This window comes from Molothrus ater, chromosome 6 (genome assembly GCF_012460135.2).
Source record: "Molothrus ater isolate BHLD 08-10-18 breed brown headed cowbird chromosome 6, BPBGC_Mater_1.1, whole genome shotgun sequence".
Lineage (NCBI taxonomy): Eukaryota > Metazoa > Chordata > Aves > Passeriformes > Icteridae > Molothrus > Molothrus ater.
The window spans coordinates 37,718,102-37,743,004 of NC_050483.2; the positions used below are offsets into that span (position 1 = coordinate 37,718,102).

The 24,903-nt window shown below is 35.9% G+C and overlaps 1 protein-coding gene across 14 annotated transcripts in view; it reads right to left on the reverse strand.

Annotated features, from left to right (window-relative positions):
• Positions 1–24,903, reverse strand: part of RALGAPA1 (Ral GTPase activating protein catalytic subunit alpha 1) — a 132,373-nt gene that overhangs the window by 51,489 nt on the left and 55,981 nt on the right. For all 14 annotated transcript variants that reach the window (XR_008508448.1, XR_008508447.1, XM_036384014.2 and 11 more), the window contains 12 exons: positions 24,333–24,485; positions 22,630–22,823; positions 22,407–22,505; positions 22,151–22,306; positions 20,578–20,706; positions 19,464–19,589; positions 18,199–18,257; positions 16,117–16,225; positions 10,907–11,017; positions 9,896–9,964; positions 8,497–8,631; positions 7,572–7,755 (listed from right to left, as the gene is read on the reverse strand). Coding sequence is in view for 12 of the 14 variants with exons in the window: in XM_036384014.2 (XP_036239907.1) it covers positions 7,572–7,755; positions 8,497–8,631; positions 9,896–9,964; positions 10,907–11,017; positions 16,117–16,225; positions 18,199–18,257; positions 19,464–19,589; positions 20,578–20,706; positions 22,151–22,306; positions 22,407–22,505; positions 22,630–22,823; positions 24,333–24,485 (1,524 nt within the window). In the remaining 2 variants the exon portion in view is untranslated. The remainder of the gene's footprint in view (positions 1–7,571; positions 7,756–8,496; positions 8,632–9,895; positions 9,965–10,906; positions 11,018–16,116; positions 16,226–18,198; positions 18,258–19,463; positions 19,590–20,577; positions 20,707–22,150; positions 22,307–22,406; positions 22,506–22,629; positions 22,824–24,332; positions 24,486–24,903) is intronic.

Here is a 24,903-nt window from a genome sequence, read left to right on the forward strand (position 1 = left end):
TATTTTACAGCCATGTCTATATCTATCTAGATTATACTTCCTTTGCCATAGCTTTGCTATCAGCACTGTTCTTCTAAAATACATGATTTCTTATCTAGTGAAAATAAATCTTGAATTGCTGTTGAAGTAGAGATCATAACTGTGCTGCAAGATGTCCATTCCAACTGCAGTGTATTTTTATATTTATACACATCATTACACTGAGAAATACAAAGGAAGATAGATGCACAAAAGATCTAATCCATCTTAATTTCCCTGGGGAGCATATAGCTGTAGGTCAGCTTGAGAATAGCACTGGACAATTTTAAGTACAAAATCAAAGACCAGGCTGTCTATATTGAACATTATCTAACATTATCAAAATTTTTAAAAATGAAATCTCATGCCACAACTGCATTTTAAGAAGCTTCAGGTTAGAAAACCTTGGGAGGGAGAAAGACAAGTTAATTGTGCCCATCTTATGTGAAATTCATCCTGTGACATGCACTGGTATTTCAACATGGTTTTTGCCACCTCCTTCTTTGCTGCATGCCCTTCCACTTGCATGTTATGTCATCTAAATTTAAAAAAAAGGTATTTTTAATGTTTATATCACACCCCGCTAACACAGTACTATATTGTTACTAAATTATTCTTATCAAGTCAATACTCTACATGAATACATGAGCTGGACCAAGTGACTCTTTCAGGCAGAGAACCATCAACTGGTTCAGGGGACCCACTGAAGAACCCATACACAAAAATATTACATTGCAGAATAAAACTGGTGGAAGAAGGAACAAGATCAAAATGGCAAAGTACTTGTTTTCTGTATCCCTTCTCTTGTAACTGGGCACGGATGCCCTGAATTTGGGATTTACAAAGGGAAGATTAAAAATCTGTACTCCTCAGGATTATATAACATATTTTAAATTACACTGAACATTGAAAACTGCTGCAAACACTTCCCATCTTCTTTCTCACCAAAATCCATCAAACCAGAATGTTCTGAATGATGCTACTTTTTCATTCAGTATTTACTGAGAATATGGAACCTCTTGGGCATAGAAGTAAAATATAATGAATTAATCTCCCTTTATGTTGGATATTCATAAGCTGCAAAACCTAATGTTTAATAAACAAATTTCTCAGTTTCAGATGTCTTAATTGATTTAACTGGAAAAATAAAGGCAAATTTGTCATGTGTACTGGCTGCCATTACAGATCTTCAGTTTCTGAAGATGGATGCATTCAGCAACTGCAAAAATAAACATGTATTTGCCTTTTTTTTTTTCCCCAAAAGGTTTGGGTACAGCATGTAGGAGATGTTTGGGATTCTGGTTATTTCTTTAGGAAGCACTACATCTGAACTGCAAATAGGGAAACATTTCATCCATTTAATAGCTGGCAAAATCAATATAACATTTATACAATTCTAAAACTCATACCTACTCAAGTATTTTAATAAATGAATGCCTTGAGAATTAATACAAGTAAATTACAGATATTTTTATCATGTATAGCATTCTTGAGGTTTAAAATTTACAAATACAAAAACATTCAGTGATGCTGAATTACGTGTCCAGATACTGGCAGCATACAAGGAAATTAAGTTATAGTGCCATCTGCTGAAACATAAGAAGGAACTGGAAGCAGATTTTATAAAAAACAAAGAGAAAATAAGCTGGGTGCTTGGAGAATCATTTATCAGCACATTATTGACCAGCACCTGGACAATGCAGAGGGTGGCCCCATCTTTATCAGGATATTTATACCAAGTATTTAGCACTTGCCACTGCAGAGATAAATAAGGTAATACTTTGCTCAGGTTCCCAGGAGCAGAGACACACAGGCTTTCCAGATACCTGAAGTCCCACTCTATAAAGGTTAAATGCCTCCTGTTAAGTTCTGCTGAGAAACCTGAAGAAATAAGTACCTTCTAGCATATGCTATTACTATTACTGTTGTGTGCCAACCCCTGAAGATCTCAAACTGACCATGGTTGTTTTGTGCCTCTGTGTGTCTCTGAGGAGCCTAAAGGACACATGGGAAAGGAAAGGTGACACCGTGAGACAAAGAGGGGAACAATTAATTTAAATTTGAAAGATCCATTCTCAGTCCTAATACAGCCTTGCCCTGAAAACTTTGCACTTGAATTAAAATCATAGATCTGTCATTGTTTCTTTTATAAAATTTGAACACTACATCTAAGTCTTCTCTCAGAATACAGTGCTGCTGATCTAAAAATGACACAGAAAGCTTTAATTAGAAGTATCAAGAGAAGTATACTGAAAAGTAGACTGTAAGATGCAACCTGTTATGTTGAAATAAAATAAAGTAATCTTGAAACATTTTTGCCACATATAAAATCTGATTTTGATGATGGTTTCCCCAGGAAAAAAAAAGGAAAAAAATCCCAAGCCTAGTAATGCATTTTGAAATTATGAAAATTTTAAATTAATTTTGCAACTTAATTTATTCCTAGAAGCACATCTCTTCAATCAGGAAAAACTGAACATTCAATATATTAAAACCTTAAAATGAGTATCTAAATCATGCTCTTTGTTTCTGGAGGGCAAATGAAAATATGCAATAATGCAAGCCATCAGAGCTTTACCACAAATTCTACAAACTAAGTCATATCTTTACACATTAAGGCAGCCAGCTCACTGCTTTGTTGACCTGTCTTCCTGAGAGAACACATTGCTGCTTTCTTCACAATGGAACTGCCTCTGGCTTGGGCAATGTAATTTAAATATGTACATGATCATTGGGTAATTTACAAGAAATGTTACACTCTTTATTTTTCTCAGTCCTGAAATTACCTCTTTTGTGGAAAGGCTGAAGGTCCATCACTACTAATTTGTATCTGTAGCATGAATGAAGGATTCCTTAAGATGTGCTATTAACTTTTTAATTCAACTTTGGCTGAATAGTTTTAAGCAACTATGGTTATGTAGTAGAAGTAAAAAACTATGACTGAAGGGGAATTTAACTCTCCTTATAATTTTAGCTGTCTAAAGAATGATGACCTGTACAGACTGATTAATCTCAAATTCAATGGGATGAATCACTCTCTAAAAACACTTATTTTTCTTTCATTATGTTTAGAGGGAGCCTTAGAGTGTCCTGATTAGCTTAATTTCCTGTATTTTACCTTAGTTTAAGCAAGTCTCATTCCTTTCTAATTGTTAACTTCAGCTATATAGACATGCAGTAACAGAGAACCCATCTCTAAAATATTCCCCACAAAACACAAACTGTGTTAATCCAGATGCACTATGTACAAAGTATTTTTTAAAAGTGTGCATTTTGTGTCCTTTCAGTAAAATGGCATACAGCAAAGCCTTATATGAAAAGTACTTTATATTTCTACTTTTTAAACAAAAGCTAAGATTAGACATCAGGCAGGGAAGGCTTTTTCATTAGAAATTTAAAAATATTAGAAAAAAAAAGATCAATCTATGCAAAGATTTTAACATATGTTTGGAGAAATATGAATATTGGGGTAAAAATCAATCAAATAAATAACTGGTAGACCACTGTATCCATGTAAGCTTACTAGAACCTTCCAATCAGAACTACCTCTAACAGATTTGAGATCTGTGAAGATCAGCTTACAAAATGTTTTTGTCTATAAGAAAAAAATTCTCTGTCATATATGTTTATGGTCCTGAAATGAAACAGAAAATTTCAGAAGTAAGCTAGCAGGTTGTGGCCCTATGCAGTCCAGGTTGGCTTAGGAACATCTAAGCTGGCTAGTTAGGTGCAGTTAATTAGAACAGTGGGTTTGTGTGGCATGGTTTTGGTAGTGTGGGGGTTGCAGGGGGGCTTCTCTGAAAAGCTGCCAGAAGTCTCCCCGGTGTCTGATGAAGGCAACGTCAGCCAGCTCCAAGTCAGACCAAACTGATCAGCGATAGAAGTAATGCCTATGGAATAACAGAGTTAAGAAGGAAAAAGAAATATTGGGCAAAAGGAAATTTCAGCCAGAAAAGAGCAGAGTGAGAATATGTGAAAGCAACAACTCTGCAGGCACCAAGGTGAGTAAAGAAGGAGAGGCAGGAGGTGCTCCAGCCACTGGAGCCGAGATTCCCTGCAGCCTCTGGTGCAGACCATGGTGAGACAGGGTGTGCCCCTCCCTGCAGCCATTGGGGGATGATGGTACAGATAAGCACCTGCAGCCACTGGGACCCCATGCTAGAGCAGGCGGATGCCCCAAGGAAGCTGTGATCCTGTGGGAAGTCCACACTATACCAGGCTCCTCCTGGCAGGAACTCTGGTGCTGTGCAGAGAGGAGCCCATGCTGAAGCAGGCTTGTGGAGGAGCAGGTTTGGAGAAGGACTTGTGACTCAATGAAGGACCCATGCTGGAGCCTACAGGACTGAGCCATATGAAGGGGACCCAGAGTAAAGCATTCATTAAGAACTGCAGTTTGTGGGAAGGATTTGTGTTGTGGAAGTCTCCTGTTGAAGTAGAGATCATAACTGTGCTGCAAGATGTCCATTCCAACTGCAGTGAGGAATGTGTGAGGGCCCCCATGCTGGAGCAGGGGAAGAGAATGAGGAGTCCTTCCCCTGTGGAGGAAGGAGCATCAGAGACAATGTGTGGTGAAGTGACTGCAGTCCCCCAGTCCCCATCCCCCTGCACCACTAGGGGCAAGGAGAGGTAGGGATTTACAATGAAGTTAAGGCCAGAAAGGAGGAGGGGTAGGGGTATGCTGTTTGGAAGACTTGGTCTTATTTCTCATTATCCTATCCTGATTTGCTTGGTAATAAATTCAATTAATTTCCCTAAGTCAAATCTATTTTGCCCATGACAGTGATTGGTGAATGATCTCTTCCTGTCTTTATCTCAACTCATGAACCTTTCCTTATATTTTCTCTCCCCTGCATAGATGAGGAGGAGAATAATGGAGCAGCATTGGTGGGCAGCTGGCATCCAGCCAGGGTTAAACCATCACCATCACCATTTGTATACCTGTACTGTATCAACAGGTATACAAATGGTGATGGTTTAACCCTGGCTGGATGCCAGCTGCATCTGGTTAGGTTGTTGCCAACACTAACCAGAGGAACAGTTCATCAGCCTTCACATAGACAAGCCCAGGGATTCTTCAGATGGATATATGAAAGCATCACAGACTTGCTGCCAGCAAGTTCTGATGATGCAATAAAAGCTTCCTACTGGTGTCCTTACTGAGAGCTGCTAAAAGTTTATTCTGGTTTAAATGTAACAGTTTAATATACTTAATACCTAATTTTAAAGTTATTCTTTGTATATCCCATACTAAAATCTACCACTTTACCAGCTACAGAAAGCAGAACAAAGACAATTTTACAGATAATCCTAGGTTAAGAGCTTCTTTGTGACTAACAGAACTTGTAAAGTTACTGAAAAAGAGAAGCCAATAATCATCTCTCTTGACATATGCCTGTTCCCAGAGGATTTAAGAAACCTTTGTCCTGATGTTTATTGCATGGCTTGCTCCACACCTCTCAGTAGATACTGTCTCCACTACACAGCTGTGTCACTCTAAGTCCTGTATCTTCTTGGTCTCATACCACATTATGCTGTGGCTAAGTATTTACAATACTTGAGATGGATCTGACCTTGAACAATGGAGGCATAACAGGGTAAGTCAATCACATCCATTAAAGCACCCTGTCTTAGGAATTCTGTCATTTCAGCACTTGCAGCTTTGCTTGTGGCCTAAGGAAAGAGTTTCACAATTCCTACCCCGTTTTTGTAGAACTTCCCTGAATTCCTTGTAACTTCTGCCCTGCTCATTTCCATTCCTTCAAGAAAAATACTATGATAGCCCTTTTACTCTACTGAAAGATGCTGACCCATTGGCATTCTGTTCTGCTGCTAGCTTGTACTAATTGACCCTCGGTCTTGACAGAGACCCAGACTGGTTGTTACCCACTAGTTTTACTCCTCTCACTCCTCCAACAATGCCAGGGAGAACAGATGCTGTGCAACCGGTCAAGCACTACCAATTTTATTCTCTGCCTGGCAATGGGGACTAGAAGTGCCAAGGTTGCAGAACCAGGGTTGCCTTATAATGCTGTAGGTCTGCCAATTAAATTTCACAGTCTAACTTACAATTGCAGAGCCCTGAAACTTAATTTATCTGGAGAGATAAAAGAAACATCTGAAATTACTTTTATTAAGAAATTTAACAAGAAATCATAAAAGAAAAGATCATGGTTGGAAATGCAAAATGAAGATATTGATGCTAAGGCTTTGTGCAACTGTATTCATTTAAAGAGAAATCTATTCAGGGTTGTCTTTTCAGATTGTCAAATTAAAAAAGCCACACGGCATTTGCTTCTAACCCATAATTACAGATTATTACGGAATACAAAAGATGCCAGGCATAAAAAGCTACTACAATTCACTACACTGTAATAGAACATGCAGTGGAAGTAAATTTTGGCAAATGCTTTAAATATTAGCTTTACATAATATGTATAGGTGAGACTGTAATTAGGACAGAATGAATCCTTCGAAGCCTCTTTCATTCTGACCCTGCAGATGATTACTTTTTACTAATAAGGCCACAGCCATTTGACGAAAAGCCAACTATAGTACCTTGCTTCATTCTTCAGTAAATTTAATAATTACAGCTCCTCCTGCCAGTAGTTCTCAGATCAGTCTTGTTCAATCCAATACTGAGCTTATTAGGGGACAGCTCTATGTTTAGAATTCTTTGGCCAAAAAAGTACTTGACGATGATGAAGCATGCCTTAGACAAGGGCACAATGATTAGCCATTTTCTCTACATAAAAAACAGCACGTAGTCACTACAGACCACAAAATCACCTGCTGTTAGCACACAGCTGCTACAAAGAACTGCTGCATTTATCTGGTTCTTAATACCCTTAAAAAAGCCTAAATGGAACAACTTAATACAGAGGCAGAATAGCACTACACAGAGTTGCTCGTATCTTAATCTCATCTTTTTCAATTTTCTTCCCTATGTAACCATTTGATATTTACTAGATACACTGCATAATACATGATAGTCCTCTGTGGCTTAGATTCTTGATTCTTTATTTTTGAATTGTGAGGAAAATGCTAATTCCCATGTCTCCTAAGGTTCTAACCAGAGGACAGAAAATTTCTCTCTTTTTAAAAAAATCTGTGGTTTTAAGCAGTGTAAGAAGAGATCAACAAAAAATTATGATAGGCTAAAAATATTCATGGAAAGCATTCAATACTGCAATGTCAAACAGGAACAAAAATCCAAAATTCTTCTAGAAAAAGGAGGAAAATAAGGAAAAATCAAATTAATTTACTGAAGGTAAAATGAAAAACAACATTCATCCATGTTGCAGTACTTAACACTTCTGCTGATACACAGAGCACAGAAGAATCCATATCCTATTGATCTTGGTGTTGTTCAGAACATACTTATTTCAGTTAATCAAATGGTAATTGCTCAAAAATTACATTTGCTCATTCCATACTAATGGTTCTCACCTAGTGTCTACATATAGCTGAAAACCTGTGCTGTAGACCAACACTTAAATACTGAAACCCAGACAAATTTTTTTTGAAAGAGAATGTATTTAGGCAATTAGACAAACCTTCAGTGACTGGCTGAAGTTTAGAAGACCTCTCAGAGTCTGGAGAATGCAGTGGTTCTGGTTCCTTTAAGCTCTCTAAATGCATAAAAGGATCATAATCCATACATGCCAGATCAGAAAGGCTTAGAGGAAAATATTTTGGGTTGCTAAAACACTGAGACCCATAGACACATCCATGCAGAACCTAGAAAGAAACAAGAATTTCATTACATTAACTACTGAAATTTATAGTTTTATAAGAAATGAAGTTTATTTTTATTTGCATTTCAAGAACCTATTTGTTAGAAGGCAGGCATGATGAAATATTGGAAAATTTTAGATGCTTAATGTTTACAGAAACAAACTCTGGTCTGCAAAGAAAATTATTACCACCAAAGTGGAATTTAACAATAATGAAACAAAACTCACAAAACAATCATTAAGCTACCTTTATTTTTAGATCTCCTATCTTCTTTAATTACATATGCTAGGTCTAAGCTGCTAGAGGTTTTAATCCCCTTCCCTTGCAAAAAGGATAAAAACCCCTTTCTCCTGAGCTCCTAAAGACAGTAATTGTAACTTACTGTCTAACAAAAGCAAAAGTGCTTTTGCTTTTCTCATTGCTAAATGAAACTGCTTGATATATAAAAGTTACATCCTTTTGTATTAAATGTACAGTTAGTATTCTACAATACAAGCATCTGCAATCTATATGACATACAAAAAAAAAGGCTTGGTTAACCATCCAAAATGTAAACCAAAATCTACTATTCCAAATATACCAAAGGTCAAGCTGATGCAGTGAAACATAGAAGAACTGAGCCAACCTATATTTCAGGAGTAGAATGGAGGTCAGTTTACAGAAAACATTTGCCTTCATTTCCATGGAAACTGACACTACCTTCATACATAGAAATTCTTAATAAGTGAGCAAAGAAACATGTACCTTATATATACAATTAAGAACGGATCTTTCAGTCTTATCGTTTTCTGCTCCTGTAGTGTGAAGAGGCTGCAGCAAAGTCTTCAATGGCAAGGCCATTATCCAATCCAATAAGCACAGAAGTAAAGAAACCACCAACTGGAAAAAACACTTTCCATTACAAATCAATTAAGCCAGCACCTGCTATTTCATATTTATCCCTTTATTTTATTTCTCTGTTTTGCCTTTTTTTCCAATTCAGTAAAGTCAACCTTCTGCAGCAATGGCAGCTCCCACTTGTTAATCACTGAACCTTCAAAAACTATGGCATCAGTAAAAACTGGCTACAGAGGTATTTAACAAAGGCCATCCACTCAACAGTTTCTCATCAGGGTATGACTGTGAGCAGATACTATACTTAAGAGGATACCCACAGTTTTCAAAATTGATTTGTAGGCTGTTGTTTTTAAAATGACAGATAACACAGGTCCAAATTAAGGCTGATGTGCCATTTTGCACATATATTTCACAGTAAAGTGAATCAAGGACTACACAAAATGGAACCAATTCCGCTGTATTTAGTGCTTTATAAATAACACATAATGTCCTTTACAACATATCAATAATGTTATGCAGCACCATATCATATTTTATCATCTGAAAGAAATCCAACTGCTTCCTGCATTGTAGGTTACTCAGTTAGCAAAAGAATCAACTCCCTCTTGGGATGTTTTGAAAGACTCTGGAAGAGAATTAGATTAAGACACAAATCCACACCAAATCATCAGTAACTTACAGACCAAATAAATGTTTTTGATTTTTAAAACTCCGTTGTGGAAGAGAAGACAATTCAGATAAATATCTGCAAGATTCTCTAAAATATTTCCCAAGGTAAACAGAAGTTTTTAAAAAAATCAATTTACCTAAGTTACTAGTTTCACATAATGCATTCCAAGTTTGTCCTTCAAAAGTATAATAAACCTAATCATGAAGGGTACCGAGTTGTTTTATTTTTAACCAATTCTTTTGAAACTCATTAGGACTACATTTGTCAAAACAGGTAAGACAATTTTTATTTGATATTTCATGTACAATTGACAGTAGTTCATGGGAAAACTTGGTCAATTATGGAAAGCATCCTCATGTGGAAAAGTGGGTAGCTTGGTATATGAGTGTAGACTACAATAGCTCCTGACTTCTCGCAACCAGAGACAGAAGATGAAACAGAGCTCTGAAGACCAAAATGAACAACAGATGAACTCCAGCTCCTTGTGGGAATGGTAGTCCAGAAGGATGGAGCTGTCAGAAACAAACTGCACCAAAATGCCCAAATTTGAATGACCTAATAGGCCCACAGCAAAACTAATTCAGAAGAGACACAGCTTTCAGGAGGCAGAAAGTACTAGAAATGAAAAATACTTACTCTCTTGTCCTGCTCATAAGAGGAAGCTTCTGTACTGGGCAGCAGATGTGTAATAGTTGCTATCAGAATCTGGGGAAATTTAGCATATTTCTTTTAAAATACAACCTAAATATTTAAGTTTAAAATAATTTTTTAAGCAGGTAAATCTAACATGATACTGGATTCACGATTAAATTCTATTACAATTATTTTGAGACAAGTTACAATATTCCTGGACAATTTTTTAAAATAAAAACACTTTTAATTGAGTTTTGCAGAATACATTGAAGGAGTATGTTCTGTTTGACTGACGTAGGTGCATTAAGGACAATGAAATTACACAGCTACCTCAAATATTCAGGCATAAAAAGAACATGACTCAACACACTTGTAGGATGTGGGAAGAAATCTGGTGCTGGTTTGTGTATGGTACTATCTGAGCTACATTGTTTCTTAGAACTACTAGAATTTGTATACACCCTGTCTATTTGATCAAAAATATGTCTCCAGAAGAGCACAGAAATGCTTGCTGTATCTCTTAAGAAGCTTTCACATGAAAAGAACCTAGGTGACCTCTGTGGCTCAGACTCACAGAGGCCATAGTCTACCTCCTTGTTATGGGAAGCATATTCAAAATATTATTTTTGTTTTATATTGAAACTCTTTCATGGATATGCAAAATAAACTTGCAGATCCATATTTTAAGCAATCATTTTCTTCCTGAACTTCAATAAACATGCTTGAAGATATCTGGTATTAAGAAAAAAATTGTACTTTACTGACAACATTTTCATGACACTTTTTCTCTGAGAAAAAACAGGCAGGACATAGACACATTACATGTCTATACTGGAGTCAGGAAGTTATGTGTGCTGCAATTCCTTACTGTTAGTGTTAAGTAAGATTATGTTTATACTAATTCAATGTTTTGCAAAACATAATTGTCAATATTCAAGTGTTTAACTTTAGGGTAACACATTGTAGTGATTAATTTAAAATAATTGAAAATTTCAATTAAAAAAAATTACTTACTTGTATTATTCTTAATGGTGAATCAGCCTGATAAAGTTGAAGCCTATGTACATAATGTATCAGCATGTTCAGCATACTGCAGGCAACTTGGGCTACTGTTTTATTTGGAAACTGGAAAAGAGAACACAGCACAGTAACAATGACAAAATGGTTTCGTGTAAGAGTACATTAGGTGGTAGGGTGGTCACAAATTTCACTGGTAGTTTTATACATACAGTTCCTTAAGTATCTATTTACCAGAGGAACAGAATTAAATTTTACGAAACTCAAAAAGAACTATTTTATATTCATAAACAAATGTTAGCAGCTAACATCAAAGTTTTGGGGCAGACATGCAGTTAGATGCACACCAGTAAAGGAAGAGGTGTCTCCTAACTGGAATAGCAGAATATCATGAAGCCAGGAAGAAAGAACTAATTTCTTATTATCTTGATGATTATTAATATTAATGAATCACTGCAAAGCCCCCCCAAGGATCCAATTCTGAAATCAGAGGTCTTTGCTGAGAATCAAGACAGGTGATGAGCCACATGCCCAAACCACAGCCTGTAGTACTAAACATGAGCTGAACTGTTCTGCTCTCTGCTAGTGACTGCAGTGCCCAGCACATGTTGGAATGGAAATGGATTCACCTTGGCTTCTGTGCTTAACTCTGCTCTTCTTTTAAAGGCAGGAGAAGGCTGCTGCTCTGCAGCCTGCCTTCCACAGTTACTGTGCTGGTCAAAGCAGAAGGGAACACATTTGTACAACTAATTCCCACTCTTAGGGAGGATGCACACTCTGTTCTACACTCCTAAGTGGGAAAACATAGAAATTAAGAGACGTGTTTCCCTAAATTGTTGATGCACAAGACATGTAATTGAGTTTTTTACCTTCACTGCACTTGCTTTAAAACATTAAGGTGTGCAGCAAATGACAAGGACAAAGTTAATATTACAAGTGAATTCCTGCATTAGTAACAACATATTTTACTCGTTTCAATCTCACTACATTCAGCAGTGAAGCTGTCACAGGTATATGCTGCAAGATGGCTCTCTGCTTCTGAACTCAGAAAAGGGCAATTATGCTGTAAAAACACTTAGATGTAATTTCTTGGCTTCATGGGTCTTTTTCTTACTCAGACCACTTCTATTAACCCTTCAGGGAGGGATGTATCTCACAAAACTTAAAAAACCCAAAGCTTTAAGAAAGCTGAAATGCCTGGGCAATGAAGCCTGAGTAGAAAATAAAGATTTTAGAATAAAAGTATTGAATGGCAAAAAACTTAAACTGAGAATACACTGGAAGAAGACTCTGTTCTGAGTCAGTGCTTCTTATCAAAGCAGAGCTGTCAATTTTTACATTTAAAGTCTTGAAAAGAAATGGTACAAGCACAAGGAAAAATCTGGAGTACAAATCTTTAATTACCATTTTTTATTTGTGTTATCTATGTAAGCAAAAGGAAAAACTATGAGTGGCTCTTGCAAGTCATCCAGGGAGGTGAAAACCTGAGTACACAATGGGTAGTTAATTCTTGTTCTGACTTTCCCTGTTTCTCACTCACATGTTATCGTTGACTTTTATCTCAAAAGAGTAAACATCTCACATCTCCAAATCTTCACAAACTTTATGACAAGACTATCATTACTTTTTTATCCCTCATGAGACAGCCTCTCTCCATGTTGTGAAAGTGCTCGATAAGAGCAGGGTATAGATTCTAACGCTCAAGCTTGAGTGGCAACCAAAAAAAAAAAACAACAAAAAACCAAACCAAACCAAAAAAAACCCAAAAAAAACCAAACTGAAAGCATGACAATTTGATTACAGAACTTGAGATCAAATCCAGATTGCTCAAAACATCCTAACAAGCTAGCAAGAGAACCCTAAAATCACTAGAGAAGAAAAATGGGGTTCACAAACTGGTGTAGCTTAATACAGAGATCCTGACCACTGAAAGTAAGAAAAAAATACCTGAGAAAAAGACCTGGAGACTTTTCAGGGTCACTGATTAATTGACCATTCACTACTTAAAAACAGAAAGCATTTTTTTCTTACATTTTAATGGTTCTTTTTTTAAAGAGGCTCTAAAATAAAGATGAGTGAGTAATTTTTTCTTATTACTGGCTAGTTTACACAAATCAGTTAACCTCTTTTTTTCTCTGGTTGAAGAGAACTCTTTTTTTAATTTAATAAAGGAACAAAATTAAGCGGAGACATAAATTTCACATAAAGGATAAAGTGTATAAAGTAATGAATATGAATAAATTTAAAATCTAATCTTGTACACAATTTTTTTATTATTCATGGGAAAAGCATCAGGGAGGAAGTTTTGATCAAGAATATGGGGGTTGGCTGAAATAGATCAAATCCTTCATGTGCTTCAGAGAGCTGTCCTAGCATGGTCAATATATCACATTTCAAAAGAATGCTGTCACTAGGGTCAAGTTAATTTCCTCTCAGCAGTTCTTGCAGTGCTGTGTTGTGGATTTGGAATGAGAATGGTGTTGATAACACACCAATGTTTTGCTTTTTGCTAAATTCTGTTTATCAAAACTCAAGGATTTTTTTTTTCTCTTGTCTCATGCTGTACCTGTGAGAAGGTAAGCAAAAGAAACTGGGTGGGAACATGGCTGGGATGGGTGACCCAAACTGACCAAAGGGATATTCCACACTGTAGGACATCATTCCCAGTACATAAACTGGGGGAGTTATCTGGAAAGGGGGTTGGTCGGGGTTAGGAAAAGGATGTCGGTCAGCGGGTGGTGAGAAAATTATTGTGCATCACTTGGGTTTTCTTTCCTTTCTCTTATTATTGCTATCATTTACCATTATTGCACTGTTTACTTTGCTTTTGATTATTAAACTGTTGTCATCTCAACATATAAGTTTTGTCTTGATTTTCCTTGTCATTGCACTACAGTGGGTGGGAAGAAAGATTGAGCGAGTGGCTGCATGGTGCTCAACTTCCAGCTGGGCTTAAACCACAACAAACACTCAGGCACCTTTGAACAGACAGTTCTGAGAGCTGTGGGTCCTGGAAAGACATTTTCCTGAACTCAAGCAGCCTCACTGACTACATGTCAGGTAATGAAACAATTCACCCCTTTCAAGTCAGTTATTTGGTTTTGACTTCTTTTACAACAACCTTCAGAATGGCCATGGAAACACCTGTATGATGCCATAAACATTCCACCTGCCATTCTTTGTCTCTGGAAAATGTCCTATGTTATAAAGCATAAGAATTCACCACTTTTATATTTAGTAGCATAAATTGTGGACATAATTTTTGAGAACTCACTTGATGGTGGGGGAAAAAGATACCAGTGAACTGGCACTTTTCCTGTTTCCCAACTCTCAAGGTTTTTCTTGGAAAGGTAGTCTTACCATAAAGTTAATTTTTGTAAGGGTCCCACCTTTCTGGATGTTACATGAGGAATTTAACCTTGTCCATACTTGAAAAATAACCTATTGTTTAGCACTCATTTAACTAGATTTATACAAGACAATTTTGTGATGTATCTGCAGCATTTTTGAGAGAAGCAGAATAAAATCATAGGTCTGGATGGCTGGTTAGGATCTTTTGTGCTCAAGCTCCTGCAGAGGTTAATGTAGACAGAGTGGTACTGCACACAGAAGCACTAGCTTCATCCAAAGCCAGCTGCTGAACTGCAGCTCTGAATATGCTTCTGGTATTTCAAAAATAAGCATGTAATTGCTGCTAACATTTCTATTCAATATTATTTGTTCAATTGAACTTATCAGTAAGTTGGACTAGAGCTCCCTACCCATTCATTTCTCCTGAAAATAAGAAAATTATCCATTCTGGGAGTTCCAACCTCTGACTACTTGGTAGCCTGGAGATTGCTAAGGTAACAAATTAGAGCTAATTTATTTCTCCCATGACAAATTAATGAACTTTTCATTTCGTTATTAAACTCAATTGTGAATGTATACCATTGCTCAGAACTAGGAAAAAAGACAATGTACACTGGATGGTTTTGCCAACACAAAGAAAAGCAAAGTAGAAATATAAAGATCTTTGTTTTCTCATTCAAAAAGTAATTTATGCTTAATATAAATGAGATACAAATAATTGGTTTAATAAATACGTCAGAGAAAAAGAACATAAATTACTATGAATTTCAGGATAAAAATAGTTCAAATATTGATAAATTGGAGCAGCAAGATAAAACATCATTTGCCTTATACCAAACTTGCACAGGAACTTGATAAAATGCAAAAGTTAAGCATTATTAAAAACCAAGGGGAAAACACTGGAAGAGGGTATTAGTGGAGCTGCAAAGAATGAATGTGATTTTGCAAAACAGGAAATTGCAAATTAGAGTCTAATACTAAAAGGCCTGCAGCTACCTTATACAAAGACTCAAATCCTGCTTCACAGGATGTGAGCAGCTGATCTGCTAAGATATTTTTCAGATTCCCATTGCTTAAAAGAAAATAATAATCCCCAACATCCGACAGAAGTCATGTGTAACAGGTGTACATTTTAATTTTTATTAATCTGTATATAAAGAAAGACTAGACTATTCATAGAATTTTGATGCAAACAAAAAGCACATAGAACGGTTCTGAAGATAAACTGGAAAACATTTTAAAAGCTGAAACTATTGCTCAGAAACATGCAAATTTGAAAACTGCTTAACAACAAAAAGGTTTTTACTAACATTCTAATTATGCTATAAAATAAGAACAAATGCAAAAAGATTTAAAATAGTAGGAAAACAGAAACACTCATCAAGCAAAAATATAGCCAAAAATATGCAGCTCCTGGAATAAGCATAAAAAAGGACTCTGCCCCAGCAAATGAAACATTTCTGGTGCTTCCATGCATAAGGTATAAGTACTCTGCATTTCTCACTAAATATCTAGCCAGCCTAAGAAGCACTATTGCATGATTCAATGACTCGAACTCAGAAGTGAACATGCACAGAATGTTGTGAGAATATGTGGTAGGTTAGAATGGCTAGTGATTTTGTAAGAATAAAGATCTACTGTCTTATCCTCCCAGCACATCATTCTCTCCAAACTTAAAGAAGGGTAAAGAACTTTTGACATTTCAGAGATCCACTCATTAAATTGAGTTCTCTCTTTTGTAAGGACAACAAATGAGATTGCAAAGTAAAGATGCTAAAATGTCATTAAGACTTGGAAAATGCAAAGTATCTTTACACATAAAGGCAACATACATTGTAAAAATTTAATTCTCTTACCTTTAAAGAAACACATATCACATTCAATGCTTCCTTGATCTGAGGATGATGTGATTCATGGACTAGCTCCTCACAGATCCAAATTCCAAGGCTACAAAGAGCAACACATCTGCAAAACAATGTTGGAGGACAAGTTGTTGGGGAATGTGTAATTTTTATGATTCGTTAAGTTTTGATAAAGACATATAACAACAAATATGTTTTTAATATTTCCAAAACAGCTGTACAAAAACCTCTAGTGCTGTAAAACATTTAAAAATTATCAAGAAATCCAAAGTATGCTGATGAAGGCAGAGGAAAGGGCAGAGGAAGCACCCATCTGAGCAACTGAAAAATCCAAAAGACATCAAGAACTCCTGCATTTCTATGTGTGTTTTGATTAAAAATATTATTTGGAATCAACATATGAGAAATTCTTATATTTTCTTAAGACAAAGCAAAAATTGGGGTCGGAGCTTCCTCCTTCCTAACACAAGAGGTTTCTCATATTTAGAGCTTCTGAGACACAGAGATGAGAGAGGAATGTTACTCTCTCATGGACATTCACATTGTTTTAGATGGACAATAAACAAGGATGAATAGAGAAGGGGTACATGAATCCTACAGTCAGTATACATATTGTGATTAGTACATTAACTTTTGTTGTTTCTTCATAGAAATAGAAAAAAAGCGTAAAGGTAAAGAGTATTTAGATAAATGAGTTCAAATCAGCAGATGGATGAAATTTCTTCAGAAATGTTAAGGAGCTAGCTTAAGCCATCTCTGACCCATTAGTTATTTTGTTCAGGAAGAGAGTCTACAAATATTTTGGAAACAACTTCAGGATTCAAAATCCTGGATAAAATTGGAGAGCAATCCAAAATTGAAAACAAGAAAGCTGGTCATGTAACCTGCAATGCGTTACATCTGGGAAGGAAAAACTGTAGGCAAGAAAAGAAACAGAAGTGGCTGTGAAGCCTATGCTGTAGAAAAAGGATTTTAAGGCTGCATAGAATCACGAAAATGCTTACAGACAGCAAAAATACATACAAGACTTAATAGTACATTATAGTGTAAACCCACCCTATTTTGTACATTGTCACTGAAAGAAAAATTGCAAAGTGGAGAGTGTTATGCCTTTTAGAAAGCAGTTTTGTAACATGAAAAATTAAGTTAATGCGATCTCAGGATATTCCCTCTTTTTCCTCTGTCGAGAAATATTATCAGCTCACATGAAGAAAGAGGTAAGTGGGCTGATGAAAACTGCTCTTGGTTTTCCAAAAAATGGTTTAAAGGTTCAATAAGCTGATTTTTCCAGAATTGTAGCTTTTCAGGTATGTACTTCTAGTATTTTTAAGTGACAATATATTAGTTGAACATATATATTCACTCTTTCCAAATATATAAGGCACACAAATGCACTCTTCCTTGGTAGGCATTAGAGATTCCTGTTCAAATCCCATACACAGGACTGTGTAACTGAATGCTTCTGAGGATGGGTATGGAGGAATAAAATCCTAAGCAAATGAAGAAACAGGAAAGAAAACTGGTAATAATCCTCTCCAGAGTTATTTATTTGGTGAAGATGCTTAGGTTTAAGCATCAGAGCAACCATTCCTAGTTTAATGCTTAGCTCAGTTTTTTCTGCGTCTTGTCCATACCATAATAAGGGCTCATGTACATTGGATTATTTCTGTTTTTCAAATTAAGTAATGTGATCTAATAAAAAAAAACAAACTAGCCCTCCCTCATAAATAGTCTTGTCCTAATCAAAGTAAAGAATGCCTCTCTAGTCCAGAAAATCCCCGAGCTGAACACCAGTGTAGGCTGGGAAAGCTTATTCTCTTACCCTTATTTACACCCTTTCCTATCAGCCACTATCACAGAAAGAATATTGGACCAGACCAGCCCAGTTTGTCCATTTAATATCTCTATTACAAACAATTTCAATTTCACATCATGGACCACAGTTTTGACAGTGGTGAAGAAAACCATTAATAAAATGCAACAGAGTTTTACTTTAAGCTGTCTAATATATTCACCACAAAACAGCCTAATCAAGAAAGAACCTATTAATGTAGAAGCTCTTTTTGTATGGCTTACCGTGCAGGACCAGATGGCTCCTCTCTTGCCGAGCTTAACACAGTTTTAATTATGAGTTCCTAAAATGAAGAGGAAAAATTCACTGATTTACACATAACTCCATCACAAAAAGCATCAAAATATTATTATAGTGCACACAGGCATATTGCTTAGTTGAATCTCTATGTTATGGTCAGATGAATTGTTTGCTTACCATTACTCCAAAGCCTGTCCCAGATACTTGTTACTGTGCCGCCCCAAGAATATCCTACACGTTACTGTCCTAATTTCTCCTGATGAGCCATGTATCCAATTCTTGACAAAGCATTTCCATAAAATATCAAGGGGGGAAAAAAATAGTAAAGGGCTCCCTGAAGCTATCTTAGGTAGTGCTAAAGGGTATGACAGAATCTTTTACCTTAAGGTTTAAACAAGCACTTTCAAAAAATTGAATTGATTAAAAAAATATTTTCAACTAGTTGCAGACTAAGTGCCTACAGTGCCTTAAGAATGCTGTCAAGAACAAATTTGACTCAATGACAGTGAAAAGTCCCTAAAGCTGTAGGCTGCCCTTAATATAATTCACGTAAACAGCCATTCTACAATAGAAATGAGAAAGAAGGAATTCAAAATCAGTCTCCAAAGGGGAGCAAGGTATTAAGCAGCTCTCAAGTCATCATTTCTCCCCAAACTGACACAGTTTGGAAAACTTAAGGGGAGCCTTTCTTAGACACAAACTGTGCTCTGTGCAGTTTCAGTATACTGTCACATTGCCTAAATCTGTGTCATGACAGACAAGGTAATGACTCCATTTATATTTGCATTTTGAAGAAAAAACATACTGCTGTACAGAACACACTGCTGTGCAGAAATTTTTTAAAGTCTCTAGGAACACAGGCAGATTTCACCAGTTGTGAAATAAATATAATTGTCTTAATAAATTAAATAATGAATCTTAAACCTCTCAGTCTTCTTGTCTCAGCTAATTAAATCTGTGATACCTGCAAATCACCCTAGTGAGAGAAGGCTTGAAAGGGTGAGATAATGTATAATTTTCTTCTACAAACATAAGAAAACACTTTATTATTAAGTTAATAGCAATTATAATGTATGTTTAGAAGTATAAAGTTTCACAAGACCTTATAGGATCTTGAGTCTTATGATCTATTTGAAATTACTTTCAAAAAATTCTAGGATCTTAAAATCTTAATATTGTCTGCAAAAGCACAATATTAGGCATGTATTTGGTTAATAGAATACTAGCCAAATATTCTTAAAATTCCTACCTTAACATCTGTAAACTGAGACACAGCAATGTCAGGAATATTTGGGTGAAGAGCTGGTAGTTCACGATATAAATTGGGAAAACAGACTAGAGATCCTAAAAGAACTTGTGCTTCAACTCTTGGTGCCTAAAAAAAAAGGGGGGGGAGAAATATATATTCTTACTGCAATCAGAAAGCTGACATTTTTAGCTTCCTTAAAAAGAATGATGGTTGAAATTGTATATAGCCATTTCCTTTCTCCTGAAATTCTGAGCTCCTGCAAAGCTGAATAAACAGAGGCCTCAGCTCCTTGGATTTTTACTCATGCACACCCCTGCTCTCATTTTCCAAGACAGTAAAAAGGAGGCAGAAGGATTGTTAGGATTACAGACAAATGACTGAGCTGCTAACTGGGCTCAGGTCCTAGGTTCAGCTAATTGACCAGGATGTGGAAAACTACTAAAAGTGACATGAGGCATTGCTGAACAGGAAAGGCTACAGTGTAAGAGGCTGACAGAGGCTTCAGACAAGTACCTTGAGGGAGACTGGATTTCATAACTGGTTAGAGAGGGATTGATGGGAGAAACAGTCAAATTTCACAGAGAGTTGGAGGAGACTATGGGGGATTTGAGAGAGTACAATATACACATCCAACAGCACCTAGGTTATCACATAGTATTACTATATAAGGCTGAACTTGCCTGAGTAACAAAATCAGAAGTGTGTAAAAAAATCCAAATATTGCAAACACTAGCACATTTGAGTTCTCAAGCCTGATCATAAAAGTCATTTCATAGCAGAGATATGGGGGAATAAGTACATTTTAAAAATGAAATCATGGTAAAAATAGACATTTACTTTAAAACATCTTTAAGCACAGAAAAATGGCAGTCACAATTTTTGTAATTCTAAAATAAGTTCTTCTGCTTCAACAGTAATTTTTGCATTCCTCACATATTTTCTGGAGAGGCATGTGTAGTACTCTGGAATAAATCATTAACATTATCTGTATTTGATAAACACTACATTGAATTCTGGGATCAATTGACCACCCTAGTCAAAGAAAAACATACTGCTCAGTATTCTCTCAAATTCTTTGTCACCCGTAAATGAGAATTAACTCATGAATACTTACATTGAGGAAAGAAGAAGCAGCCACTCTTCCTGCTGCTACAATGAAATCCATAATAAGCATGGTAGCACCAGGTAAACCAAGTGAAAAGAACTGAGGAGAGCAGTGCTTGATGATTGTATTGACAATATCCTCGCAGAAGAAAAAGGGAAAAAAAGAAGAGTATCAACACAAATCAAATGAAAAATGAAAGAAAAAAGGCAGGTATTTATCAAAAGTAGAAAGTAAAAATGTGAGAAAGAAAACTCATTGTGGCCAGTAGAACACTCATTAATGAGAGAAGAGTAGCACAAAAAGATAAATTCCTTAAGTATACTCAGATTAACGTAAGTAAACTTGGTATACTTTATAAATCAATTTAAGCTCGGACAATAGTTCATCTATTGATTTACAGTCAGCTTTTAAGAGTTCTGTAACTGATTAACCATTCATTTGAATAGGTACAGAAAAGATATAGAAAGATAACCAGCTATTATACTTTAACAACTGCTTAATCCTCTCCATCAAGTATTGCCTGACTGTAACTTTAAAAAAGGTATTTAAAGGTATTTAAAAAACCTCCTACATATACCCATATGGAACCAAAATTTGAAGGAAGATAATAAAGTGTTTTGTAACATTTCTGGTATGTAGTTAATCAGCACAGCATATTATGTTCTTGTAGACTTAGTGAGGCACTTTCAAAAATCATTGTACATGCTGCAATTTTTTTCAAAAGTACTTGGAAAAAAGTATAAAATGCTTTAATTGTAAAAAAAATCCCAAGTCTATAGATAGACACCCCTCCCCTTTTCTCCTTTGAATAATTCTCCACTAGTAGTAATATCCAACTAAATAGCAGTATGTCATAGGAGGATCTTCAATGCAGCAAGAAAAGCAGCATTAATGGTTGTTACAGGACAGAAACTGGAGGTCTGTCCTATCCATAGTCACCTGTGGAATAATTTTGGACTAATTCTATCCTTCCCAGTTAAAGAAATCAAGGTTGTTTGAACCTTTGATCTACCCATGCCTATAATCATTCCTCAAAAATGTTCACAAGCCCAACTTTTTTACACTTCTGCAAACATTTAAAAAGTATTTAAGCCATATAATATTTTCAGACTTCTTAATATCAAAACCTATAAAAAAGGTCTACTCCCACTGATTAGATACGCTCTGTACATCTCAGTTTGCTGGTTCCTATACTTGCTGTAGAAACAAAGGCCTCCAATGTAGTGAGCACAATTTACTAGCTAAACTGTTGCATCAGGGAGCAAGTAAGAAGAACAGTAGACTTTAGAGAGATCTGCTTCCTTCTCTTTCTTGCATACTTCAATCTGTAACATACAATCAATAAAAAATGAGAGAGTATCTTTTCTGCCCTCATATTTCCTTGAAATGGACAACAAAAAAAGCATTTCTGAATACAACCAAGAACATGAGGATCATTTATCAAAGTTTTCTTTTTAGAAGTATCAGTCACAGCACTAATTTCCAAAACAAAGTTAAATTACTCAGATGAAAATACACTGAGTAATTTTGAGAAGAGTCAGTCATAACATTTATATTATTTTGAATTTCATAATCAACTTACTTGATCAACATGAAGAAGTCCACAGTGCATGATATTGTAGAAATGAGTTAAAAAATCCCTGTTTGGAGAAACATCTTGTCTTCGTTTCATTGTCTTACAAATAAGCTTATAAGCATGTAGCTTTCCTTGTTTGTATTTATCAGTCAGCATTGTTGCCTACAGTTTTAGAACAATATTTATTATTCATAGATTAAAAAATTACATTAAACACTCTTCTACATTTATTTCTGTTTCACAGTTTATTGTTTAAATTTACCTTGAAGAGCCATGGTGTTAGAATTCTCAGTGGTGGAATTAAAACTGGGGGAGATGGTGAAGTTAGGTTGTCTGTTGAAATCCCAAGATTGTCTCTTATCTGCAATTATTAAAAACAAAACAGAAAGGGAATTATTTAAGGGAAATATATAAGGCAGTATTTTTTTCTTTTTGAAAATCCTACCCAAACAGGTCAGGTTGTTAAAACAGTTCAGTTCTTTTACCTTGGCCAGATTCTGCCACAGTTCACACAGATAATCAAAAACCTGGGCATGAATCTCTGGATCCATTATGCTGTTGACATCTCCCAGAATTCCTAGCATCCTCCTCCACATCACAGTAGCAACATCTGCATGCCATCCTGTAAGTGTTCCCCCAGCCATCACACTGCAACATTCTGAGGGGAATTCACTAGTTTCTGTAATGGAAGGAAAAAAGTACAGTGAGATCTACCTCTCCAGAACTGGAAAAGTTCTGATACAACTATCAAATACACACTCCTCATAAAATGGAATGATCAGGCTTTCAGAATAAGCTATTTTTTACCCATTCAGCCATCTCAACACTGTATATGTTAAGCTTTGTCTGTTATAAACTCTGTAGAGGAAGAACTGTCCTATTTCTTATATTCTTTCATGAAATAACATTTAAGGTCACTGCTGGAGCTCTAATACAGATCTGACAGACCTAGTAAGGCCACTCCTCTTGTATGTATTTTCTTACATTCCTTGAGGTCAATGAATCCAGAACCCCACCTGGCTGCTTTCAAGTAAAATTATCTTTGGTCTTTACATTTATCCTAATAATACATAAAGACTATTTTTTTCAGAATCTACTAGGAAAGCATGTTATTGCAAGTCGAAGAGAAAAGTGACTAAACTTGTCTCTAGCTATTGTCCTTTAAACAGTTAATTTGCATGAGTGGAGAGGGAACATTCAGTAACTCAGCACCACAGTCTTAACACACACCTAGCTCTTTCCATACATCAGTGTTATATGAAAAAACATTCTTTTTTAGGTGGAAGATGATTTATCTAGACTGTCCATATAAAGAAACCCTCAGTAGATTATGATGGCTCAAGTCTACTCAAGTCACGCTTAACTATCTAAACAGCCACAAAATACTAGATAATGAGCCAGCTTGAGAGCAGCAGGCATTCATAATTTTCTTTCCACCCCCTCAGGTGGATAATTCGTTGGGATCTTCTGAAAATCTTGTAGCCCCCACAGGAATACCAAATCAAAAATAAATCTGAATTCAGCCTAATAACATAGACTCTTCTTTTGAACTTCCGGGTCACTGTGGTAGAGATGCTATTGGTTTCTAGGCTGTAGATTTTCAAGTACAAAGCAAAATGATCTTTCTGTCCATCAGTAGGCTAATAAAGAAAGATGGTCTGAAATACATAGCAGACACTCTTTTGTTTCCATAAGACCAAATGCGGGAGAAATATTCACATTGCATTTCAAAGAAAATATATCTCAGAATTCCACAACTAAGATAGCTGACATAATTACAAATTGGTTTAGATATGAAAGGGAGATGAACCAAACTTGTAAGGAAAAATGATAAGATTATAAAATTATGTCTTATTATTTTTACATCAATGATAAAACAGTCCATGGCAGGACCACATGCGAGATTAAGCTGCCACAATTCTCAGCAACTAAAAGAACAATTTTAATATGTGGACTTTAATCCACCACCAAAAATTCCAATGAAATACAGGTTAAAATGCAAAAGGTTTTTGTTTACTTTTAAAAGCAATCACTGTAATTAAATAAATTTTTGAAGTGTAGATGAAAGAGCCTTGTACAGGACTGTTTACAACTCATGTGATACCAGTTACTTCACTACATTGCATTAGAAAGAAAAAAGAAAGAAAGAAAGAAAGAACAAGTTTGTATTTTCTATTCCAGATATTGCCTAGGTCATCTGGCGTCTGTAAAACAGAGTGGTGGAGCTTCTCATCCAGCTGCAGATCCTTCTGCTCAATATGATCTGCATGCAGAGTGGCAGGAGAGGGTGTCTGTGATCGGGATCCAAGAGCAGATTGGATTGGAGAAGCACTTTCAGAGCCTGCAAATGTAATTTTTAACAGTTACCTTAAAAGCCTTTTCTATTTTCTTGAGCTATTGAAATGTTGTCTAAATACAGCATTAACAGAAAACTGAGCTGCTTTTATGTATCAAATTGGGTCAAGAAAAGATCTAAAACAGTAAGCAGATCTCCCTGTGAGTGGTGTTCTGAAAGAAAATGAAGTACATGCAGAGAAACTGAAAGATGAACATCAAAATCAGACAGAGAAGTGGACTAGCAGACCTCTATTTTAGGTCCACATAATTCTAAATGTGGTTGTTTTGCAGCACTTTCAATGTTACGAAATGTTTTGCAGCTATGAAACATTTTTCAATGTTTTGCAGCTAAACTTCTCATCACATTTCCCTCACCTAAATTTCTCTCTAGCAGAAAGTTTAAGCAAAAATTTTCCTGGAAC